Here is a 21,638-nt window from a genome sequence, read left to right on the forward strand (position 1 = left end):
ACTCCCCCAACTTGTACAAGAGAATCAGAGACCCCTCTCTGGCTAAAAGCCAGAAAGCCCGTTTATCAGTAATGAGGGTTCTGCTCATAAGAGAAGAATTTAAAAAGCTCTTACAGGCGTTGAATTATAATGAACAAAAAAGTTATGGATGAAATATTAGAAACTCACTGTCACTGTATATGTTATAACTTATAAGTAACAATTCATATGCATTATAATATTATATACATATAAATAATTTCAGGTATTCAAGTCATGTGTCTACAATGAAGCAAACTAGATACAAATGCTAGGAAAAGAAAAAGCATTTCAACTGCTATGTGCCTTTCATCACCAGAGAACACAAAACTGCCTATAATAATAATAATATATAAGAAGGAAAAGAGGACAGAAGTTCTACAAATTTTGAAATGCTTACTTCAGGTAGAAGTGACCAACACAGCCTTTGTATGCATATTACATCTTTGAGCATATAGTACCAAAGGAGTGTTTTCTATAAGAAACCAAAGAGACTGCACCAACCATAGACTTGCAATAGTGTTGCTTTACAGGTATACCTTTCCATTTTGGGATCCTAAGGGAACCTCAGTTCAGTTCCATAGGATGAAATGAAATGCAGCAAGGATATTCATTGTGTTCCACTCTCAAATCCAATACCATCGAGCCACGAGACAACTTCTTCAATAGATGGTCTCTGCCTTGGATTGGGATCTAGGCATTTGCAGGTCACACCAAGCACTTCTAAAAGCTGCTTCTCATGATCCTTATTCCAAATTGATGAGTCTATGATCTCCTCCTCTCTCTTCTCAGATTTCATTTGAAACATCCATGATACCAAATCTCTGCAGTTTTTCCCTCTGCAAACTTCTACAGGCCTCCTACCAGTAAGAAGTTCGAGAAGAACAACACCAAAGCTGTAAACATCGCCCCTACAGGTTGCAGTCAATGTCTGACTATATTCAGGAGGAATATAACCCAAAGTCCCCACCAAATCTGTTGTAACATGAGTGTCATAAGGACGAAGTAGCCTTGAAAGACCAAAATCAGCCAGGTGAGCTTCAAATTTTTCATCCAGAAGAATGTTGCTCGTTTTTATATCCCGATGCACTATATTTGGCTGACAGCCCTTATGCAAGTAGGCTAATCCACGAGCTGCACCTTGAGCTATCTTGAGCCTTACATCCCATTTCAGAAGTGAAACACCATCAACACTTTCATGCAGCCAATAATCCAAACTTCCATTCTCCATGTAGGAGTAAATTAACAACCTGTCATTACCATGCCGACAATAACCTTGAAGAGAAACAAGGTTCTTGTGCTGAGCTCTTGAGAGGGCTTCCACTTCAGCTTGAAACTCACGTTCCATCTGTCCACATTCCCCAGAAAGTCTTTTGATTGCAGCTTTTGTGCCATTGGGTAGGTTGGCTTTGTAAACCAGACCATAACCACCACAACCAATTATGTTTGCTTGGTTGAAATTGTTTGTAGACTTTAACAAGTCTGTTACTGTAAGCTCCTTACAGTCTGAATTCTGAAAAAGCACCAATTTTGAAGATGCTAGTGCTCCAGATAACCTGTGCGGCCTGCTGAGGTCGTCATCAAAATCATCATTTTGATCCTTTACTCCCCTCCTAGACATTTTAAGTAGACCAACTGCAAGAAGCAATGCAATCCCAACTACTATGCTGATTGTTACACAAAGGATGCTGTTCCGACGAAATCTGTTGTTTGAACCAGATGGCATTACAGGCTTGAGACTTGTATTACTGACATCACCACATGGGATATATATTCCCCCACAAAGTCCAGCATTACCCTCAAAGCTTGAGCTCGGAAAGCTTAAGAACTGTCCTTCGTTGGGAATTACCCCATGCAAGTGATTATTTGCCACACTAAACTTAGACAAGAATGTGAGCTTGCTAAGCGACGGAGGGATGGAACCATGTAGATCATTGAATGATAAATCCAATGTTTCCAAGTTCTCCATCTCTGAGATAGAGCTGGGGATGGTCCCAGTAATGTTGTTCCTGCTCCAATCCAAAGCATGGAGCTGCTTCAGTCGTCCGATTTCAGGCCAAATTGTTCCGTTTATTCTGTTATTGCTCAAGTATATTGAAGGAGGAAAATTTGAGGCCTGGTTGTATTGCAGGCCACTAGCACTCTTATTTCGTTTAACAAACAGCGGGATGCCAGCAGATGCAATAAGATTTGAATGACTGCAATTTGTAGATACGAAGCTTTTCAGCTCTGTCAGACTTTTCGGGATTTCTCCAGTGAGAGAGTTATTTGAAAAGTCCAAATAAAACAAGTTCTCCATCTGACCAATCCATGGAGGGATGCTGCCATCCAATTGATTCCATGACAAATCAAGTACTTGTAACTTCCTGCAACTCAATAACCAAACTGGAATTTGGCCTTTAAGAGCACAATTCCCAAGTGCTAAAACCATTAAGCTTTCAAACCCACTTGCATTTTTTGGAATCTCCTCACCAAGGAAATTTTTTGTAAGAATAAGAGTCGTGAGATTTTTGCACTGCTGCAGCACAGAGAGTGCCCCAGATAAGTTCACAAAACTGTTATTTGACAATGAGAGAAAGAATAGGGATGTGAGTTTTGAAAAATCTTCAGGGATTGAGCCCCTGAATTCATTCCTGGCAAGGCTTAAAGTTTTTAACTCACGACAATAAGACAGTGAATTTGGAAGGAAGCCAGAAAAACGATTAGTAGCAAGATCCAGTGTGCAGAGATTAGGAAGACCAGTGAAATTCAGATCAATGGAACCTGATAGAGAATTGTTTCGAAGATCAAGAACTCGAAGATTTGAGCAGAGTGCCAAGGTTGGAGGCAATGACCCAGATAACATATTTGAATGTGCAACTAACAGTTCCAGTCGTCTAAGGTCCCCAAACACATTTGGAAGTTCACCAAAGAATTGGTTTCCAAAAATGACTAAGGACTTGAGGCTAGAGAGCTTACTCAGTTCCTTGCTTATCGGGCCGGAAAGAGAGTTCCCAGAGACTGAAAGCTGCTCCAAAGCTGAAAATGAATACAAAGACTCAGGTAGATGGCCTGCAAATGAATTGTGGTCCAAGTGCAACTGTTGGAGAGACCTGCTGCAATTGTCTAAGCCTTCAAGACTGCCCGTGAGACGGTTGCAAGATATATCAAGAATTTGAGCTTCAATGGAAGAGCTACAAATTTGAGGATTGAACTGACCAGTGAATGAATTGTTGCTTATGTTAAACACCACAAGATGTGGGAATCCTCCTAGCTCAGACAAATTGCCTTGGATTGAATTGCTTGAAATATTCAGTACTTTAATAGACTTCAAACCAGAAAGCGCACCTGAAACTGGTCCTGACAGCATGTTATTGCTCAAGTCAAGAACTTCCAGGTGCTTCAAGATTGAGAGCTCTGCAGGCAATCCACCTTCAAGATGATTCAGAGAAAGATTAAGCAACTTCAGCTGATCCAATCGTCCCAACGAGCGCGAAATCGACCCTTTGAGACTCCTGCTGGGAAGAATCAACTGGGTGACTCTACTAGCAACTGTCCCATTGTTCACATTCTCACAGACAACACCATCCCATTGGCAGCAAATTGAAGTCTTGTACCATGCTGTGATAATGGACCCATTTGTAAGGTTTCCTGCAAACTCTCTCAGTGCAAGGAGATCATTTGGATCACAGGATTGGATTGGGGAATTAAGACCCAAAGAAGAAGCAAGATAGCAAGCCAAGAATAGACATTTGAGGAATGTCATTGGAATAAACCCCAGTGTCACCATTTCTGAAACCAAAGCAGATCCCCAACTCAAGGCAAGGCTAACACTCCCATAAAACTCAGCTGAACAAGATGTTATTGGGCATGCACTGCTTTTCAGAAAAAAGAAGAAGGAAGAAATTCAAATGAAGAAACTTCTACACCCAAATCCCCAAAGCCCCTAACTTTAAAACCCAGCTTGCAACTTCAAATGAAGCAAAATTTACAAGTGAGTAAAACAAATGCAGTCACCAATGCCCGCTTGGAAGATTGAGATCCCAAGACCACAAATATGGAAGCACAGAAACTTACTTCAATCTGAAGATTTTGCTCAAACAGTGCCCCGTTATAGAAAGAGAGAATACACACAAAAGAAGGAGCTTAAATACTCACATCCCAAAGCACCTCATAAAAACAACTTGCAAGTGAAGCAATGAACACTGACCGCTTAAAAAAAGTGAAGCAGTATTTCAAAACCAGTTGAAAGATCCTCCAAGTCCCCACATGAGCTCAAGAGTCAAGACCCTTGACTAAAAATCAGCAACCCCAACCAAACCCCCTATTTTGCTGAACAAGCATCCTCCCTCTACACCAAAAGAGAAACACCCAAATGCACAAATTTCAAACCCACATCCCGAAATCATCACAAAACACCATATGAAAAAGCAAGCAAGAGAAGCATAAGAAAAGGAGGAAGCTTTTGAGGCCTACCACTAGAACCATGAACCCTCAGAGCCCCACAGTGAAATGGAAAAAGGTTTCAGGGTTTCACAAGCATTGCCATCACTTGGCAGTAAAGTAACCCAACACAGCAGAGTCCCCCCCTTTTTTGTACCTAACATCAAACACCGAGGGAGTGAGTGAACAGTGACCACCTTTTCCACATTTGGGTGTTCTCCAATTTCAAAACCAGACGTCTCTCTCTCCCTGAATTTTCAAAGCCAAAAAACAAATGAGATAGAATATAAAAAAGAAGAAGAAAAAAGCAGACAGATATATCAAATCAAAGACACAGTAGTGTAGTGCAGTACAGAAAAGGAAACTTCTTTCTCTTTCTTGAGAATCTTTATTTTATTGGGCAAACACACTGATGAGAGGCGAGAGGTTGGGGGTTATTTTAGTGGGTTGATTTTGATTTTGATTTTGATTTGAACTCGGCACTCAAGGAGCTGACTTTTTGCTCAAATTTTCTCTTGGATTTTATTTCAGTCTGCAAAAGTCACACTCTTTGTCAATACCCAATACCTACAATTGTCTCCTTTCTCTTCTCTCTCTGCAGAAAATCAAAATTGTAAAAACAAGTCAAATTATTGAAATTATTTTGTGTTTATGGTAGGCCCCGGTTTGATGAGGTTAGGACGATGTTTAGTGCGGTCTAACGAGGATAGTATACTCTTAGCTTCACGCTTTCATGTCGCGCGTGGAAGTAGTTACTAGTTTATACACTTCATATGTCAAAGAAGTGCAAAAGGATGTGTGGGCGTGGCCTACACGTGTTGTGCCCGCGCGGCTGGTGAATGAAAATAGTTGAGTGGAGAGTCAAAGTGAACAACAATAGATGCTTTGCGGTGGATCGAGCGGCGGTAGGCGGACGTCACGGGTTTAGGTTATAGACAGCCGTTGGATCCAAAATAGGGGAAGGTTTTTTCTTCAGCCACCGGATTTTCGGGTCAACTACTCAACCTACCCTCACGTGAATTCACCCAACCCCATACACTTTTTCTACTTTTTCTTTTTACCAAAAACTTTTTTTTTTTAATAACGAAAATAAACCCCAAAATAAACTCTTCCCTTTTCTTTTCTTTCTTCTTATTATTTAAATCTTAATTTTTGTTTTGCTTGGTGTTTCGTGTATTATAAATCGGAGAGTACTAGCAACTTTCTCTCTAACCTTCTCTTTTGGACCTTTTCCCTTCTTCTCATTACAAGTGTTACTTTCCTTACACTAAAATCAATGTCATTAATGCATCACACAAACTAGTTTTTGTTTTCCAAGTTTACCCTTATTAAATGTATTAATTTTTTTTAATAACAAGCTAATTTTTTATTTATTTATAGCTTTCTTACCATCTTGTTAAAAATTAAATAAGAAAATAAAAACTGAAGTTTTTTTTAATTTTTAATTTTTCCAAAGAGGCGCTTAGGGGTGCTTTGTTAAAAACAAAATAAAGATGATAACAATGTCATGAAACAAACCTTATTTTTATTTTTTTAAAAATATGACGTTTTTCTTATTTTTTTAATTATTTATTTTTTAACAATGTGCTAAAGAAGTTATAACAAAATTTGAATAAATTGAAGGAAATATAAAAGCCAATACATTTTAAAAGGGTAAACTTGGAAAATAAAAACTAAATTGTGTTATGCATTAATGACATTGTTTTAAGTGTAAGAAAAATGACACTTGTCATAAAGAGAAGGGAGAAGGTCCAAAAGAGAAGGTTAGAGAGAAGGTTGCTAGCATTCCTCTTATCAATCTAAGGATGTGTGAGCAACAATAAACGATTTGTATTTCAAGTGGTTAAGATCAGTTTCCTGCATCTGAGGTCCTATAATTCCTATTCTCTTAATATTGTTGATATAAAATTAGATAAAATAAAAAAAATTCATAACATGTACTTGTTAGGCAATAACAAACAATATCAAAACAAGTTTGCTTAAAATTACAAGATGAAATTTGATGAAAAATATTACCCAAAAAAAAAACCTTAGCAAAAGTCAACCGGTAAAAGTTAGAGCTTAAAAAGTTGACATGGGTTAAAAACTCATTATGTTATCTTGGCTGGTTACAATTTCTTTTTGCCTTCAGTGCTAGTAACTTTTGGTAAACTTTCATGATTAAACCTCACAACTGACAAGTGAAAAGCTTTACACAAATCAAGGGATTCATCCTTAAATTGATGACATTTCCCACGATAAAAAAACATCACTGATAGCTTATTGATGGGCTTTGCCTTTAGGTCGTTGACAACGCTCAAAGCAATGGTTTAGAAAAAGTTACCACACTTTAAATGTTAATTGGATTTTCTTTATCAACCGCAAAGTGCTAGGACTAGATCACGAAATAGTTCTGGCAAAAACCAACGGATTATCAAATGCCCGAGAAGGAAAGAAAGGGAGAGGTTGCCCGCAAAAAATTGTTCATAGGATGTGGAAAGAAATTTGGAGTTGTTCGGTTAAGAGAGTAGTTTTCCGGTCGGATTATGTATTTGTTGATACTATATATCTTATGGCTTGTACATTTATTAGGAATGGACTTAAGGATTTGGAATCGGACTAGTTGATCCGATTTCTAGTTTTAAGGGTAAATAATTATGGATTAAGATTTTAACATAGGACTCACATGATTTTTGTAAATTATGCGTTAGTAAATGCATGAGATTAATACCCATGTGTTAGTAAACTCAGGGAAAGAATGAATTCGAGTAATTCAAATACTCATTTTTATAAGTAAACATGTCATGAAAGTAAAACTTTCTATTTTCCAATTTTATAAGCACAATGGAAAATGACATTGACTTGCAGACCAATGGTGTTAGGTTCGAACCGCCATGAGACCTTAGTAGTGTGCGTGAGAAAACACTCTCTCCCTCTTCCTAACTTTGGCCACAAAAAAAATTGTTATAACACGTGAATTAATAACAAATGTACAAGTAAACACTTTTAACCGCTTGAGTTACAATTCCTTATTCATTATATTTTCTTGAGGAATTATACATAGTTGTAAAAAACTGAAAAGTAAAATGAAGCAAGAAAGTTGCAAATATGTTACATGTCTTTTGTTCGGTGGTAAGTGGTCTCATTTCGAACCCCAATTAAACCTCCCCTTCCCTTCCAAACCTAGTGAAGAAAAAAGATTGGGTAAAACAGCCCAGGCCCAAATGTGCCCCGAAACCCAACCAATTACCACTTGGGTTAAGCTTGTGAGTTAGCCCTAAGTGGTTAAACTTGACCCGAATTATGTAAAGAATCCGAATCCGATTAGCTTGATCTGACCAGATCAAAAGTGCCACCCCGAAGGCCTATCCACTTGTCCCTGGTGAACCCATTTGCTCTGCAATGACATTGCTGCTCTCATCGGTGAATGAATGGCGGAGATGAAGATTTTCAAGACAATTGGGGTCGTGGGTAGCGGCCAAATGGGCTCTGGAATAGCCCAACTCGCCGCAACGCATGGCTTCGACGTTTGGGTCCTAGACACCGACCAAGACGCTCTCTCCAGAGCCACCAAGTCCATCTCTAGCTCCATCCAGCGTCTGGTTTCCAAGGGACAACTCAGTCAGGTTGGGAACTCTCTCTTTACTTTGAAGTTACAAAGAAAGTGGAAGAATAAGAAATGAAAAGGAGAGAGAATTTTGCCACATGATGTTGATGTTGAATTTGTTGACAAATTGGAAAATCAGTTAAGTTTGAGCTACAGGGTTGTGGCGGCCCTGGTGGGTAAAGTTTAGTTTTTTATTTGCAAGTGAACTTAGTGATTTTCAAAACTAGTTGTTGGTGGTGTGAGTTTTATTCTTTATATGCTTCCTTACATGATGGGCTGAGCTACAGGGTTAGGCGGAGTAGGATATGCCCTGATGAGTCGATGTCGTGAGTACCATATACTTGTTTAGGCGGAGGCTCGATGTACACTTTTTTTCTATAATTGTATGCGTTGCATAACTGTGTCTCGGTGTTCTTTGGCTATGAGTTATGTGTGGTGAGAATTATAAATATCTTTAAGTTATGAGAAGATTACTTTACGGCAGGGGTCCACGTACCCATAAGCGGTAAGTGCAAACATGTGTTGCAGGCAAACCTCAAAAGCTCTGGTTGAAAATTAACCGAACCGGTGAAAATACTAGTGGAGGTATATATGTACACAGCCAAGAGGATTTTGTTTGATAAGGGTGCAAAACAACTTGAGCTTCACTAACCTGAGAGTCAGGTTTTTCATTTTGCTCTGTCTGGATATATATCCACTTTACAGAGTTCTAACTGGAGCTCTACTTGATTAGATTGTTTGAGTTTGATGGGCATTGTCTTCATCTGAGCTTCCGGTAGTCTAAGCCATTTCCAGCTACGAATTAACCTTGTTGATCATCACCGTTTCAAAGTCTCGCATTTTACCCTTTTCGATGAAAGTAAAGTTTGTAATATGCTCCTTTAGTTCCTTATCGCTCATTTCCCAATTGAAGATGGTGTCTTCTTCAAGTAAATCAGCATTTGTTTTATGTAAATTTGGAGAATACTGAATTAGCTTATTAGCAGTGGAATTCAAGCTGTTCCTAAGCTTTTGTTTTATGACAGCCTTATTTAGTTATTGTTGAAGAACTATATAGTTACAATCAGTGCTACCTTGATCATATGTATAGAATGAAAGGAAACCATAAACATGTTCACACTCCCGCACACCCACAAAATTAGGGCTTGCATGCACAGATCACACAGGAGAGAGAGCTTTGGGGTTCAGTTCTTAAGAACTTGTTGGTGCTACTTTTGTCCTGATGACTCTTCACTAATTGTTCTCATGGGGTACTCTCAAGCATCAGTTGATTAATGCTGTTATATTTTTGAATTATAAAGGGTACCTAACTGGATAGTGTTAGACACCTAAAATGTTGGCTTCAGCCAACTCATCTGGTTCTATCTTTGTGTTTGTGTTCTATGACAGTATCGGGAATTGGAACCATGTGTGTGTTTATATCTAGATTTAAATAAAGAACAATTTCAAGCTGAATGGAATCCTGCGGAGGAATTGCATTTGAAGGCTTTGCTGTGAAAAAATGGTTTTTCCTAGGAAATAAACCGTATTCAATTTTAACACTTCACTACATCCTGCTTAAAAGGGATATCTTAGCATTTATCTTTGAGACAGGGATGACACTAACTGAATAGTTTTGCAGTTAAGCTACAATGATGAGCTCTTGGCATACCTGAATTCAGAGTAAAAAACCACTAACAAAAAAGAAATGTTTCCTCTGTGATTTGAGATCTGTCATATGTGCATTATATAAACGAGAGCTTGTTTCACTGTAAGGGTGGGAAGTTTAACAAATCATTCCATTTCTTTTTAACAGGCTGTAGGTAAAGATGCTTTGGAACGTCTATGGTTTACCTCAAACTTGGAAAAGCTTTCTTCGGCAGATATAATTATCGAAGCTATTGTGGAATCTGAAGATGTGAAGAAAAAGTTATTTCTTGAGCTGGATAAGATCACAAAAAGTTCGGCCATACTGGCATCTAATACAAGTTCCATCTCCATTACTCGCCTGGCATCAGCAACTAGCAGACCACACCAGGTTATGCTCAGAATATGCTTCTTCTTTTTATCCTGAGATTATGCTTATGATGATACTGTTAGAACTGAGAACAATATATAATTTTTTTTTTAATATTTGAAAATAAATAAATCTTGTGCTGATTAACTATCTATGAAAATATGTGACGTTAGAAATCTGATTGTGTCAAAATCAATATTGTGATCTCCAGGTGATTGGCATGCATTTTATGAATCCTCCTCCTATAATGAAACTTGTTGAGATTGTGCGAGGAGCAGACACATCAGATGAGACATTTGATGCCACAAAAGCCTTGGCAGAAAGGTTTTTGACTTGGATACCTTGAATTCCATGAAAAAAGGAAAATTTTCCTTTTGTTCCCCTTGGCAATTTACCATGCATATTTCTGATTAAGTTACATTTCCTACTCATATAGCCAAATAAATTCCCTGCCATCTTTTTAACTGTGGACTGTTGAATTGGCAGGTTTGGCAAGACAGTAATATGCTCGAGGGATTATGCGGGCTTTGTTGTAAACAGGATCTTAATGCCAATGATTAATGAGGCATTTTTTGCACTTTACACAGGTGTGGCAACAAAGGAAGACATTGATGCAGGAATGAGACTGGGAACAAATCATCCAATGGGTCCTCTAGAGCTTGCAGATTTTATTGGATTGGATGTCTGTGTGTCCATTCTGAAAGTTCTTCATGCTGGCCTTGGGGACAATAAATATGCTCCCTGCCCCATCCTTGTACAGTATGTTGATGCAGGTCGTCTTGGAAGAAAACGAGGTATTGGGGTATACGACTACCGTCAAATGCTTGGATCAGTAAAACCCTCATCCAAACTTTGAACTCTGGGCGTTTCCGGAATATCTAATAGCCATTGTCTATATGGTACATTGTGGTTGACTTGAAATAATCGTGCAACACATTTCTAAAGGGGCATTTCAATCTTGAACTGCCAAATATAAAGCCTGAAGGTTCCGAGTTGTAAAGGGGATCTTCATAGGCATGTACACTGGTTGTGGATTGTATTACTTTTTTTCTTTTAATAACATAATTACCCCAGATTATTGCATTTCCCCCTTGTTCATTTTAATTATTTTCATGGTGGAGGCAATGCCAGGTTAAATATGCACTCCATTTAACTACACATTTCACTGTAAAATATAGTAAATCCGACTATACATTGTTGCTGTAAGTTTCTGTAACCACACCTTTGATTTGAGGCATTTTTCTCCATCCATGGTATTTAAAGCTACAAAGGAATCGGTGACTTTTTGGGCTCTGGAAACCAGAGTGGCTGCAGACATAGGGCGGTGATAGTTACAACTCAATCGAGAGAATACATTGATTCCACAAGTTGTTGATTGGCACTCACATGGCATGGCTCCCTCAACTCAACTTTACCCGGAAGAGGTGGAGCAAAAAGAGAGCTATTGTCAAACACAAAAATAGTTTATTTGTTTATCAAACATCATCATTCCTCTTAATGGTGATTAGAGTAACAATTACACTTTTTGTTTATCTTGTTTTTCATCCCTGCAATGAAATTTATACCCACTCTTTACGTAAAGTGTCTTCATCATTCCATCATTGAAATGTATCATCTATTTGATGCAGCAGTATAATCCTAATTTTTTAAGGTTCATTTAGCAGCCAAAGTCATGATTTCACAAAATTTGTTTTTTTCTTTCTTTTGAAATTAAGGAAAGGAGGAGGCTAATAATTTCTTAGTACAAGCGATTGGAGGAGGATGGGGTTTTCTTTTCACAAATATTCATTAGGTGTATGGGGGTTTCGAAGTTCTGCTTACATAAGTGAAAGTGAAAGAGCTCAACCAATTGAGCTATACCCCACAGGAAAGAAGACTAATAATTGGTAATCTAAAACATGTTTGCTTTTATTGCTTGCCAGCTCACTGAGGACTGAACTCACAAATCTTTAGTATGTGAGAAGAAATCAAGAACAGTCACTCTTGTTCATTATGCATTCTTAAACATGACCCACAAGGGAGAGCCTATTAAAGAGATTTAGCTTCATTGTTGATCATGGCCAGCCCCACAGGCAGACCCTAGCAAGTTCCATTATAAACCTGGCATTATTAGGCAGGCATCTGCTTTATTGACAGTGATTGAAGTGGAATCCAATGGGCTCTCTCTTTTCTTTTTTTCTTTTTGTTTAAGTAAAAAACCCCCAACAACATTAATAATTAGATAAGAAAGAAGATAGAAAGGGAAGGCAAAGCTGAACTTTTGCTATACATAAGATTTGGAGGACAATCAGAGAGCAGAGAGTTGAGGTGAAAAAGCTATGAAGTTCTTATTCCAGTGCCCCTGCTGCTCTTGTTTCTGCTTCATGAAGCCCAAGAAAGGCAAGGCAAGGGTGAAGGCAGCAGCAACGGTAGCATCCAAGGAAGAGAAGAAAGTTGAAACCAAGGGAGAGAAGAAGGTTGAATCCAAGGAAGAGAAGAAAGAATGACAACAATGCAGCTACCTACAATCAGATAGTGCATGCATAAATGAAAGCATATGTGCTTTGTTTATGCTTTTCTTTCTTCTTGTTGATTAATATTGGTGGGTGCTATAATTAGTATGTACAACAAATTGTACTTACAGTTTGATCCAGCAGCTTGGTATGTTAATAAACTACTGGTTTGTGTTGTGTGTCCTACTTTTCAAAATCCTACACATAAATAATCAAGTGTCATCTGATCTTTAACCTAAGTTTCACATAATGTAAGTGAATTTTCCCATTCTCATATAGATCTAAATTTTTTTTTTTTCTGAGAAGATTGCTCTCTCTCTCTCTCTCTCTCTCTCTCTCTCTCTCTCTCCAACATGCAAAATTTTCAGGTTCTGATTTTAATGTGAGGATGCAGCATGTTGTTGTAACTTGTAACAGTGAGAGCCGGGATTTGAAATTAGCTCCACCACTCTGTAGTGCTTTCAATGATACATGTTGCCTGAAAAATCTTGCATATGTTTGCAGATTTTCTTCATTTTTTACAGATCTGATAAATTACCCTGTCTTACCTGTTGCAAGCAAACATGTATGGGTGAAGTCCATGCATCTGTCTTTGTTGCCAGTACAGTAACAAAACGTTCAATGCAGATTCCACATTGATTGATGTAAATTTATACAATAACTAAATTCAAAGTTCAAACAGTAACTTCTTTACAACCTTCTGCACTTTTTATTATCTGGGTTTGAGATTGAGTAGTAGCCTAGACAGAATGAACAACTGAATATTTACTTCTTGGGAAAATGAAAATTTATATGGTTTCAAAGGAACCCAGAGATGGGTAAAATATATATGGGCAAAAATAACAGTACTGGAAGTAAATTAAAATTGATCTCAACCATTATAAGAGTAAAAAAAAACTCTGGTCAGATTTGTAATTTTAATGGTAGAATATGAAGTTCTGTATCAAATCTTTTTACATGACAGTGAGTTCTTACTCTGTTGAATTTTGTATTAAAAACAAATCTTTTGGAGCAAAGAAAGGGACAGATTTAGGTAAAATGCATCTCAATAATTGAGTACGTTCATGCGGCTCCACAGACAGTCACTGGTGATTCTTAGAATCCGTCCAATTCTTTGTAAGTGAACAGAGAGATAGATCCAAATCGTACCCACGCACATGTGAATTATATATTGATTGGTGTAACATCTATGCTGTAGGAGCCAATGACAATTTAAAGAGTGAAAGTGAATGGAGTGGAGAGCCATTAATATGAGAGGGAGGTTCCCATTCCCACATACAGACAAATAAATGGGCCAAATAGGCTTGGGTTTGGGCTTCCATCTTGAGCTTGGGATTAGGCTCTTGCAATGATTGAGCCTAGTTGAGGTTAAGGGTAAGCGATAGTTTAAACGACAGGGAAGGGAGATTTATCACACACACAACTATAATGTTGTGGGGATACGAAGCTGAGACCTCAAGTTTACAAGTCAAGCTGGACTAGACCCTATTGGCGATTAATGTTGCTTTTAAAACTTTGTATATGATAGAAGGAATATTGAAAATTTATTATTAAAAAATGATGTCATCATATTAGAGAAAAATAAGAGTGATAATAGAAGCAAAATTGATCTCAACCATCACAAGAGTCAAAACTCAAGCTAGATTTGTATTTTTAAATTTTAATGGGAGAATATAAAGTTTGGTAACAATATTTTATAGGACACTGCTTCTCTCCTTCTCTATAAAGATGCATTCATATTTCCTGCAAATCACAGTTAAACAAAAGCAAAAATGAGCATAAAAAACATAAAAAGAAAAATCTCTATACACATGTCAAACTGTGATTGGCAAGAAAGTAGAAACTCCTATTTTTAGAGAATAAGGCAAGTATTTTTCAATTTTAAAAACTATGCATGAAAAAGGATTGTTACTTTGTTGAATTTTGAATTACAAGCAAACCTTTTGGGCCAAAAGATAAAAAAGGGACGTGATTAGGAGTTCGTCAACCTTTTGGGACAATGCTAGCTAGCTATACAGAATTTATAATTATATCTATGTAATCATCTACGTTTAGACATGATTAGCATTTCTTTGTTAAAATGTTGGCTTTTTCTTCTTCTCCTTGTGGATTGTCTTGTTTGTTCTAAGCATATAAAACATAGGACGAAGAGAAAAGGGAACTTTCTTCTTCTTTTTTTATTTGGACCAAAAGGAACTTTCTTCTTGTTTGTTTTTCTAAGTTTTTATATATTATTTGGGTATATATGAGTGAGATAATATTTGATAAATTAACCATGGCCATGGTCTCCAATTGTTCTGAAAATCTCCTATAAAGTAGGGGCGGCCATGCATATCTCCTAATAAGAAGCTGATATTGTTGACTTTAAAAATAGACACCTCATGCTCCCAATGACTTCTTTATTCATTAGTATATTCATTCTTGTATATATTCCAAACACCAACACGCTCATGCACACAAATGTTAGAAGATGTATCAAGTGTTTTGCCGTATAGAAATTCTATACGGTTTTATAAAAAAACCCAAAAGGTCCTAGACTATTTAATACTTGGTTAATCATTACTAAATTTTTTTTAATTCTTAAATTACTCATATCAGTATTAACTAAATAGTAGTCTAATGATCTTTTTTTGATATTGGAAGATGTCTCAAGTTTGATTTCTTCATTTTCTATTTATAAAAATAAATCACTCATAATTTCAATCTTTGTGGGTCCTAATGTTTTGGAGGCCTTAGGCGAACCTCCAAAATGTGGCCTTCTACCCTCTATGTATATTTATGTGCAGTTTTTTTTATAGTAAGTTAAAAAAAAATTATATGAACTCAAAGTCACAATTATAATCTAAAAAGAAACAAACAATATGTAATTCACAAAAAAAGTTTATAAAATGCATCAAAACATCACTTAAATATCACTCGTATTGCAATTTTCAAAACAAAAGTATCAATTGACTTTACATAATCAATTTTTTATATATCATGTAATGGATAACATGGCTAAGCCATTCATCTTTTTCTTATGACATAGTTGGCGAATGTAAGATTTGATCAACTTCAACTTTGAAAAGCTTTTTTTTATTTTTTATTTTTTTGCATTCAACTAGGTTAATTTACTTAAGCTGTAAGTTTAAATAAATATTAGCCCTTTATTGAGTTTCCTGTTTTTAGTTTTAGAGTGAATAATTGGCCTTTTTTATTTTTTATTTTTATAACGATACTTGGGCCTAACATAAAATTAATCTAGTACAAATTATTTTTTAAAGTAACATACGAATGTTTATACATTCAATGGAGTCTAGTCCAGTGAAAAAAGAACCTTGACTTGCAGACTAGTAGTCTCAAGTTCGAACTCCCATGACACATTGATAGTGTGTGTGAGAAACCACTTCCCCTTTGTAGTTAAACTATCGCTTATATTATAGAATGGAAGTTTATACAAATTGGAGGTCCTCCAATTTAGAGGCCCTAGACGGGTGGTTTACCTTCACCAAGGGCCTCCCAGGTGTCTCACTGTTGTTAATTGTGAATGTGTACATCTGAAGTTTCAAATCAAGTGGCCCACGAAACAAGTGGGATCTTGTATGCAAGTTGAAGTATACTTCAACAAAGTAGTGGTTCATACTTGTCTGGTAACATATCTCTTTGCCCAAAAGAGAGGGTAATGTTTACCACTATTAGAGATGTGGTACACAATGTGGTATGAAAAATGTGATAAACCAAGTATTTTTCAAAAGAGATTTCTGTTCCGAAGAGAAACAAATTTTATATAATATAAAACCATATATCCCTGCCTGCCAAAGTCACAGCTTTTGCCTCCTTATTTATTACGGTTAAATAGCATTTTTGTAGTTGTATTTTGTTAGAATTATCATTTTGGTCCATATGTTCTATCAATAATTTCGGTTTTTTAATTCCTAAGTTGACGTTAATATGTTTTGATGTGTGTGTGAGCCTCAGCATGTGCCCGTGTGCACGTTTATGCCCAAATTATACGAAAAATACCAAAATCAGACAAATTGAATAAATATATCTTCTCTCTCTCGTCTAGATTGGAATTTGAGATCTTGAACCATTCTATATCTTAAAATAAATATCTACATGCCATTGTTTTTAATTAAAAAGAGAACGCATTCCACAACAGCAGAATAAGAAGAAGAAAAAACAAGAAACAGAAGAAAGACAGAGGTAGTGCTAGAGATAGATATGTCAGCAAACACAGTTGCAGAATCTGCAGACAGGAGCACTGCTACACCGTTATTAGAGGCAAGCGGCCATGGCGATCAACAAGGAAGAAAAGGGGGGTGGTGGAATAAACTGTTGGACATGGAGGAGGCCAAGAACCAGGTCTTGTTTTCCTTGCCAATGATTCTTACCAATGTTTGCTATTACATGATCCCCTTGATATCTGTCATGCTTGCTGGTCACCTTGGTGAGCTTGAGCTTGCTGGTGCCACACTTGCCAATTCATGGGCCACCGTTACCGGTTTCGCTCTCATGGTAAGGTAACTCTCTCTCTCTCTCTCTCATGTCCTGTCCATTCTGTATACTATTAGGAAAACCAATGGAACAGTCTGTATGTGGGACTAGAGTAATTTCATTTGCTCTGTCTCTGTCAGAAAGAATGGAAGCCGTTTTTTTAATAATGCTTTAGATGTGCTCTTGTTATTAATTTTTCAGAGGAGATGAGCCTAATAGAAAATCCAAGCAGTAGGTTTAAAAAAAAAAATTGTGCTCTTGTTATTGGTATTCAAGTTTCATATGGGAAAAGCCATGTACAAGAATTGTGCACCTAGCAAGCAGCCTGTGCAGTTCAGAAAATGATCACCAATAAAAAATTTGGACTTGTCTTTATATTTTAATATTCTAGTAGCTGGCAATTCTTAAGTAGATGTCCAGAGTTGTATCTGAGATGACATAAATAAATTTGATAAGATTCCAGGTCGAACTTTGATTGTTTTCTTATCTATTATTTATTGGTTCAGATTGGGTTAAGTGGAGCTCTTGAGACACTGTGTGGGCAAGGATTTGGAGCAAAGTTATACAGAATGTTGGGGATATATCTACAAGCCTCATCCATAATTTCTTTCTTGGTCTCTATCATCATATCTGTAGTCTGGTTCTACACAGAACCCATACTTATCTTACTTCATCAAGATCCTCAAATTTCAAAATCTGCTGCTCTTTATATGAAATTTCTGATTCCGGGATTATTTGCATTCGGCTTCATGCATAACATATTGAGATTTCTTCAGACCCAATCCGTTGTAATGCCGTTGATCTTCTTCTCACTGATCCCAGTGGTTATTCAGATTTTCGTTGCATATGCTTTGGTACATTGGACAGCTCTTGGTTTCAAGGGAGCTCCCCTAGCATGTTCAATTTCGATATGGATAGCGATGCTAATGCTGGCCATGTATGTTATGTTTGCAAAGAAGTTTGAGCTTACATGGGAAGGATTTTCGATAGAATCGTTCCATTATGTCCTTGCTGCCTTGAAACTTGCCCTCCCCTCAGCAGCAATGGTATGGTAAGTGTTCAAATTTTCTTTGCCTTTTTCTGTAAGTTAATGCTTAAATCCCAGAAGCGGCACATAGCCTCATTCAGCTATAGACACAGACTCTAGAAGTCGTTCAAATGCTCAGTCAAATTCAAATACACGGAAGACTGATTGTCAGCTTAGATTTAAGACCATATGTTAGAAAGAAAAAGAACATACATCAACAGTGCATGAGATTGATTTGAAGTATTAAAATGCTTCACATTTTTATCTTTCCAGTTTGGAGTACTGGGCTTTTGAGATTCTGGTGTTATTGGCAGGACTGATGCCAAACGCAGAACAAACCACTTCACTAATTGCAATGTGGTAAGCTTTATGCTTTAAACTTCTGATTACTTCCACCTACCCCAATTAGCCTTTTCTGATTATATCTTCAGTGTGAATACAGAAGCAATTGCATACATGATTACATATGGCCTCAGTGCTGCTGCAAGGTTGGTTGAACAATAATTTCCCAGGTTCTCCTTATTCCTTCTAGTTTTTCGGTATCAGCATTCTGTTTCATACCTTGAAACAAACATTACTTGTTGTGGTGTAGCACAAGGGTGTCAAATGAATTAGGAGCAGGCAATCCTGACAACGCCAAGAAGGCAATGGCTGTGACTCTTAAGCTCTCTGTGCTTCTTGGTCTCCTTGTTGTTCTGGCTCTAGCATTTGGTCACAATATATGGGCTGGCTTTTTCAGTGACAGCAGTGCAATAATCAAGCTTTTTGCTTCTATGACACCATTTCTTGCAATTTCAATAATGGCTGATTCTGTGCAAGGTGTCTTGTCAGGTTAGGATCCTCCACTTTCCTAGCAGGAGCTAATTCTATCTGCTATTTTGCATTTGAAGTTTGATCTTTTTCTTGAGCATCCATGGAAGTTGTTTTTGGTATTTCAGGTGTGGCCAGAGGATGTGGCTTTCAGCACTTGGCTATGTATGTAAACTTGGGTACATTCTATTTGGTTGGCATGACAGTTGCATGTGTTGTTGGATTTAAGTTGAAACTATATGCTAAGGTGAGACAATTAACCTTGTAGCTAGCTAGTAGTTGAATAGTTTTGTTTTTATTTTTATACAAGCGATATTGGGGAGGGGGTAATTGAACCTAGTACAATAATAAATGCTCTTAATCACTTGAGCTACAAGCCCTTGCGAATTGTTTTGTTTATATTTCTGCTTCAATTCACACTTTGTGCTCAATTTCTTTTGGTACAGGGATTGTGGATTGGCTTAATCTGTGGTCTTTGCTGTCAAGCCGCCCTACTTTTGCTGGTTACACTGCGGACAAAATGGACTCAATTGGATGTGCCTCATAATGAAGATGCAGTTTTGGTCTAAATGAAGGTCAGGCAAAAGTAAAAAACAACAACGTAGACCACTTGAGCAAACTTTTTGACTAGTTTATGGAATTATATTTGCAGAGGCAAAGTTAGTCCCTGGATATTGGAGTTTTATAAATTAAAAAAATAAGTATATAAAATTAGCCTTTGTGAAGGGAATTTTGGAAGCTACTGTGAGCAAGTTTTACAGATTGAGATTGGAACTAGCTAAAAGAAGGCATTGGCAATGTGTTGTAAAACGTATGTATTTCCTAGCAGAAGATAGGTGACTTTTCAAAGGCTCGGTTTCATTGCTCCTTTGATTTCTTCGTAACATTCACACTTAGACAAAGACAGCCCAACCCAAGAATTGGTTGCGATCCCAGCCCTTATAACCCAACTTACCATCTAGAATAGCCCACTATCCACGTGCAATAATAAACCATGAATGTTGGTAGAGTTCCCAATCAGAAAGGTGACACAACAAACTTACAGGAATGAAAATGGTCTAAAGAAAACCCTAGTCCCTTCTCTGCCAAAAAAAACTCTATAACCATTTTCACTTTGAGGGGAGGAAGTCATTGTTCTTCCTCCCCTCTCTTTTTCTCTCTTCCGCCCCTCTCCCCTTCTCCCCCATTTTCAGAGTTTGTTTTCATTTTGTAATAATTTTCCTCATTCATCATAGGCAGATGCATCTCGGCATTCGATCTCTACTTTCGTTTCAGTGTTGGATCTCTATCACCATCCTTTTTGCGATTTCTTCATGTTTGGAATAAGTTGCAGAAACTTTTTGGGTTTTCTGTGTAGTTTTCACCTCTCCTTTTGTGAGGGTTTTTCACCTCTCATTTGTGAGAGTTTTATTTGTATTGTTATAGCTTGGTTTTTTCAAGCTTTATCTATTTTTGGTTGTTCTGAGTTTGCCCTCTTAGTTGGGATGCCTATGCCAAAGTTTCTTCGATATTGCGTGATCGTTAGTGGAGAATCCCTAGAGTGTCTTAATTTTAATGTTAGATCGCCCGTAAGGGCCCTTTGTGTCTAGTGGTTTTTTTGAGCTGAATTATTAATGCAATCCCATAATTTCTACACACAAAAAAAAAGGTTCAATTTCAGTATTTATAAGTTCACCAAGCGTGTGACATGACTTTTGTTCAATTTAACTAAAATAGCACAGTCCGAGCCATCAAGCGTGGCTTATTGTTCTTAAGTGATCAAATTAGAAATACCAATAATGTTGGAACAAGACTAGTCTTTTATGTTCACGATAGTTCGTTTTCTCAAAAAATATATGATTCGTGATTCAGAAAATGAGTCGGGACATACATCACTTAGAATATTAAAGTTTTTCTTCGTTTCTTATGAAAATGCCATTTTTTCTTCAAAGATTTAGCCCATCCTTGAATTTTTTTTTGGTCAAAAGGAAATTTCATTACTAAAGAAAGATTATAAAAGGATAGTTACATAAAGTAAGCTCAAAATAATCAGGCTAGGTCAGATAGATGTAGGAGGCACATAGTAATTTTTTTAAAGATTCAAAGAAATACATGATCCAGTTCCTCCCACAAAGGGCCATGTTAACTTCCATACCAAGTTGCCAACCCTAGAGAATTAACATGCCTTATTGCAACGTACATGAACATGATGGGTCATTTCCTATAAAGTCTTCAAAAATAAATAGAAGGCATGGAGAAAGAAACAGACGTTAATAATAAGCAACACATGTGGATGGACTGTCTGTGGGGATTCTTGCTCTACTTTCAAAACCGCCTAATCAATAATAATTTATTAATTTGTGAAAATCTTTGAGAGTTCTCATTTATTATTATTAATTTTGAAGAAAATTAAAAGTTGTAAGTTCGTAACATCAAACAGAAGACAGTTTGCGTAAACTTCTTTTTTTGGCATGAAATTTGTGTGAAGACGTTGATGGATATCGTATGTTCTCTTGGCTCTTGTCAGACTAGTTCCTCTAGGGTTTTCTTAATCTTTGTACTTTTTTGTTGTTGTGTGTTAATGTGGCATTTCGGGTCCGCTTGGATGGAGCGACTTTAAATTTAGAAATTTCGATAACTTATAAGGTTAAACTGTTTGTTTGGACTACTACAATTCATGTATACCAAGATTTGAATAAGGAAGAAATAAAGAAAACAAATGAATTTTCAAATAGCTCATTTCATACAGTGATTTCAAATCCAATTCAAATAGGAAAATCCTTTCCTCCTTATCATGTCTGTAGGAGCTCTTACATTCCTGTCAATAACAGT

At 37.0% G+C, this 21,638-nt stretch overlaps 4 protein-coding genes across 5 annotated transcripts; 3 read left to right on the forward strand and 1 right to left on the reverse strand.

The window, feature by feature from the left end:
* Positions 179 to 4,957, reverse strand: LOC18779076 (phytosulfokine receptor 2). The gene is made up of 3 exons (XM_007213648.2): positions 4,794 to 4,957; positions 4,474 to 4,689; positions 179 to 4,348 (listed from the first exon to the last, which is right to left on the reverse strand). Exon 3 carries the CDS (start codon positions 3,785 to 3,787, stop codon positions 629 to 631), a length of 3,159 nt encoding a protein of 1,052 aa, XP_007213710.1. The 5' UTR covers positions 3,788 to 4,348; positions 4,474 to 4,689; positions 4,794 to 4,957; the 3' UTR covers positions 179 to 628.
* Positions 7,597 to 11,108, forward strand: LOC18780452 (3-hydroxybutyryl-CoA dehydrogenase). The gene is made up of 4 exons (XM_007211638.2): positions 7,597 to 8,045; positions 9,822 to 10,043; positions 10,234 to 10,346; positions 10,509 to 11,108. Exons 1-4 carry the CDS (start codon positions 7,851 to 7,853, stop codon positions 10,876 to 10,878), a joined length of 900 nt encoding a protein of 299 aa, XP_007211700.1. The 5' UTR covers positions 7,597 to 7,850; the 3' UTR covers positions 10,879 to 11,108.
* On the forward strand, positions 12,235 to 12,598 carry LOC109948609. The gene is given in 1 exon segment (XM_020562266.1): positions 12,235 to 12,598. A coding segment is annotated over 1 exon segment (258 nt). The 5' UTR covers positions 12,235 to 12,340.
* LOC18778486 (protein DETOXIFICATION 19) lies at positions 16,424 to 19,676 on the forward strand. Of its 2 annotated transcripts, none has more exons than XM_007212346.2 (7): positions 16,424 to 17,011; positions 17,497 to 18,041; positions 18,291 to 18,377; positions 18,449 to 18,505; positions 18,610 to 18,848; positions 18,956 to 19,074; positions 19,274 to 19,676. In XM_007212346.2, exons 1-7 carry the CDS (start codon positions 16,718 to 16,720, stop codon positions 19,394 to 19,396), a joined length of 1,464 nt encoding a protein of 487 aa, XP_007212408.1. In that variant the 5' UTR covers positions 16,424 to 16,717; the 3' UTR covers positions 19,397 to 19,676. The 2 variants fall into 2 exon arrangements, with proteins under 2 accessions (XP_007212408.1, XP_020418804.1); XM_020563215.1 differs by having other exon boundaries at positions 16,885 to 17,016.

The sequence above is a fragment of the Prunus persica genome, chromosome G4, assembly GCF_000346465.2.
Source record: "Prunus persica cultivar Lovell chromosome G4, Prunus_persica_NCBIv2, whole genome shotgun sequence".
Taxonomy (NCBI): domain Eukaryota; kingdom Viridiplantae; phylum Streptophyta; class Magnoliopsida; order Rosales; family Rosaceae; genus Prunus; species Prunus persica.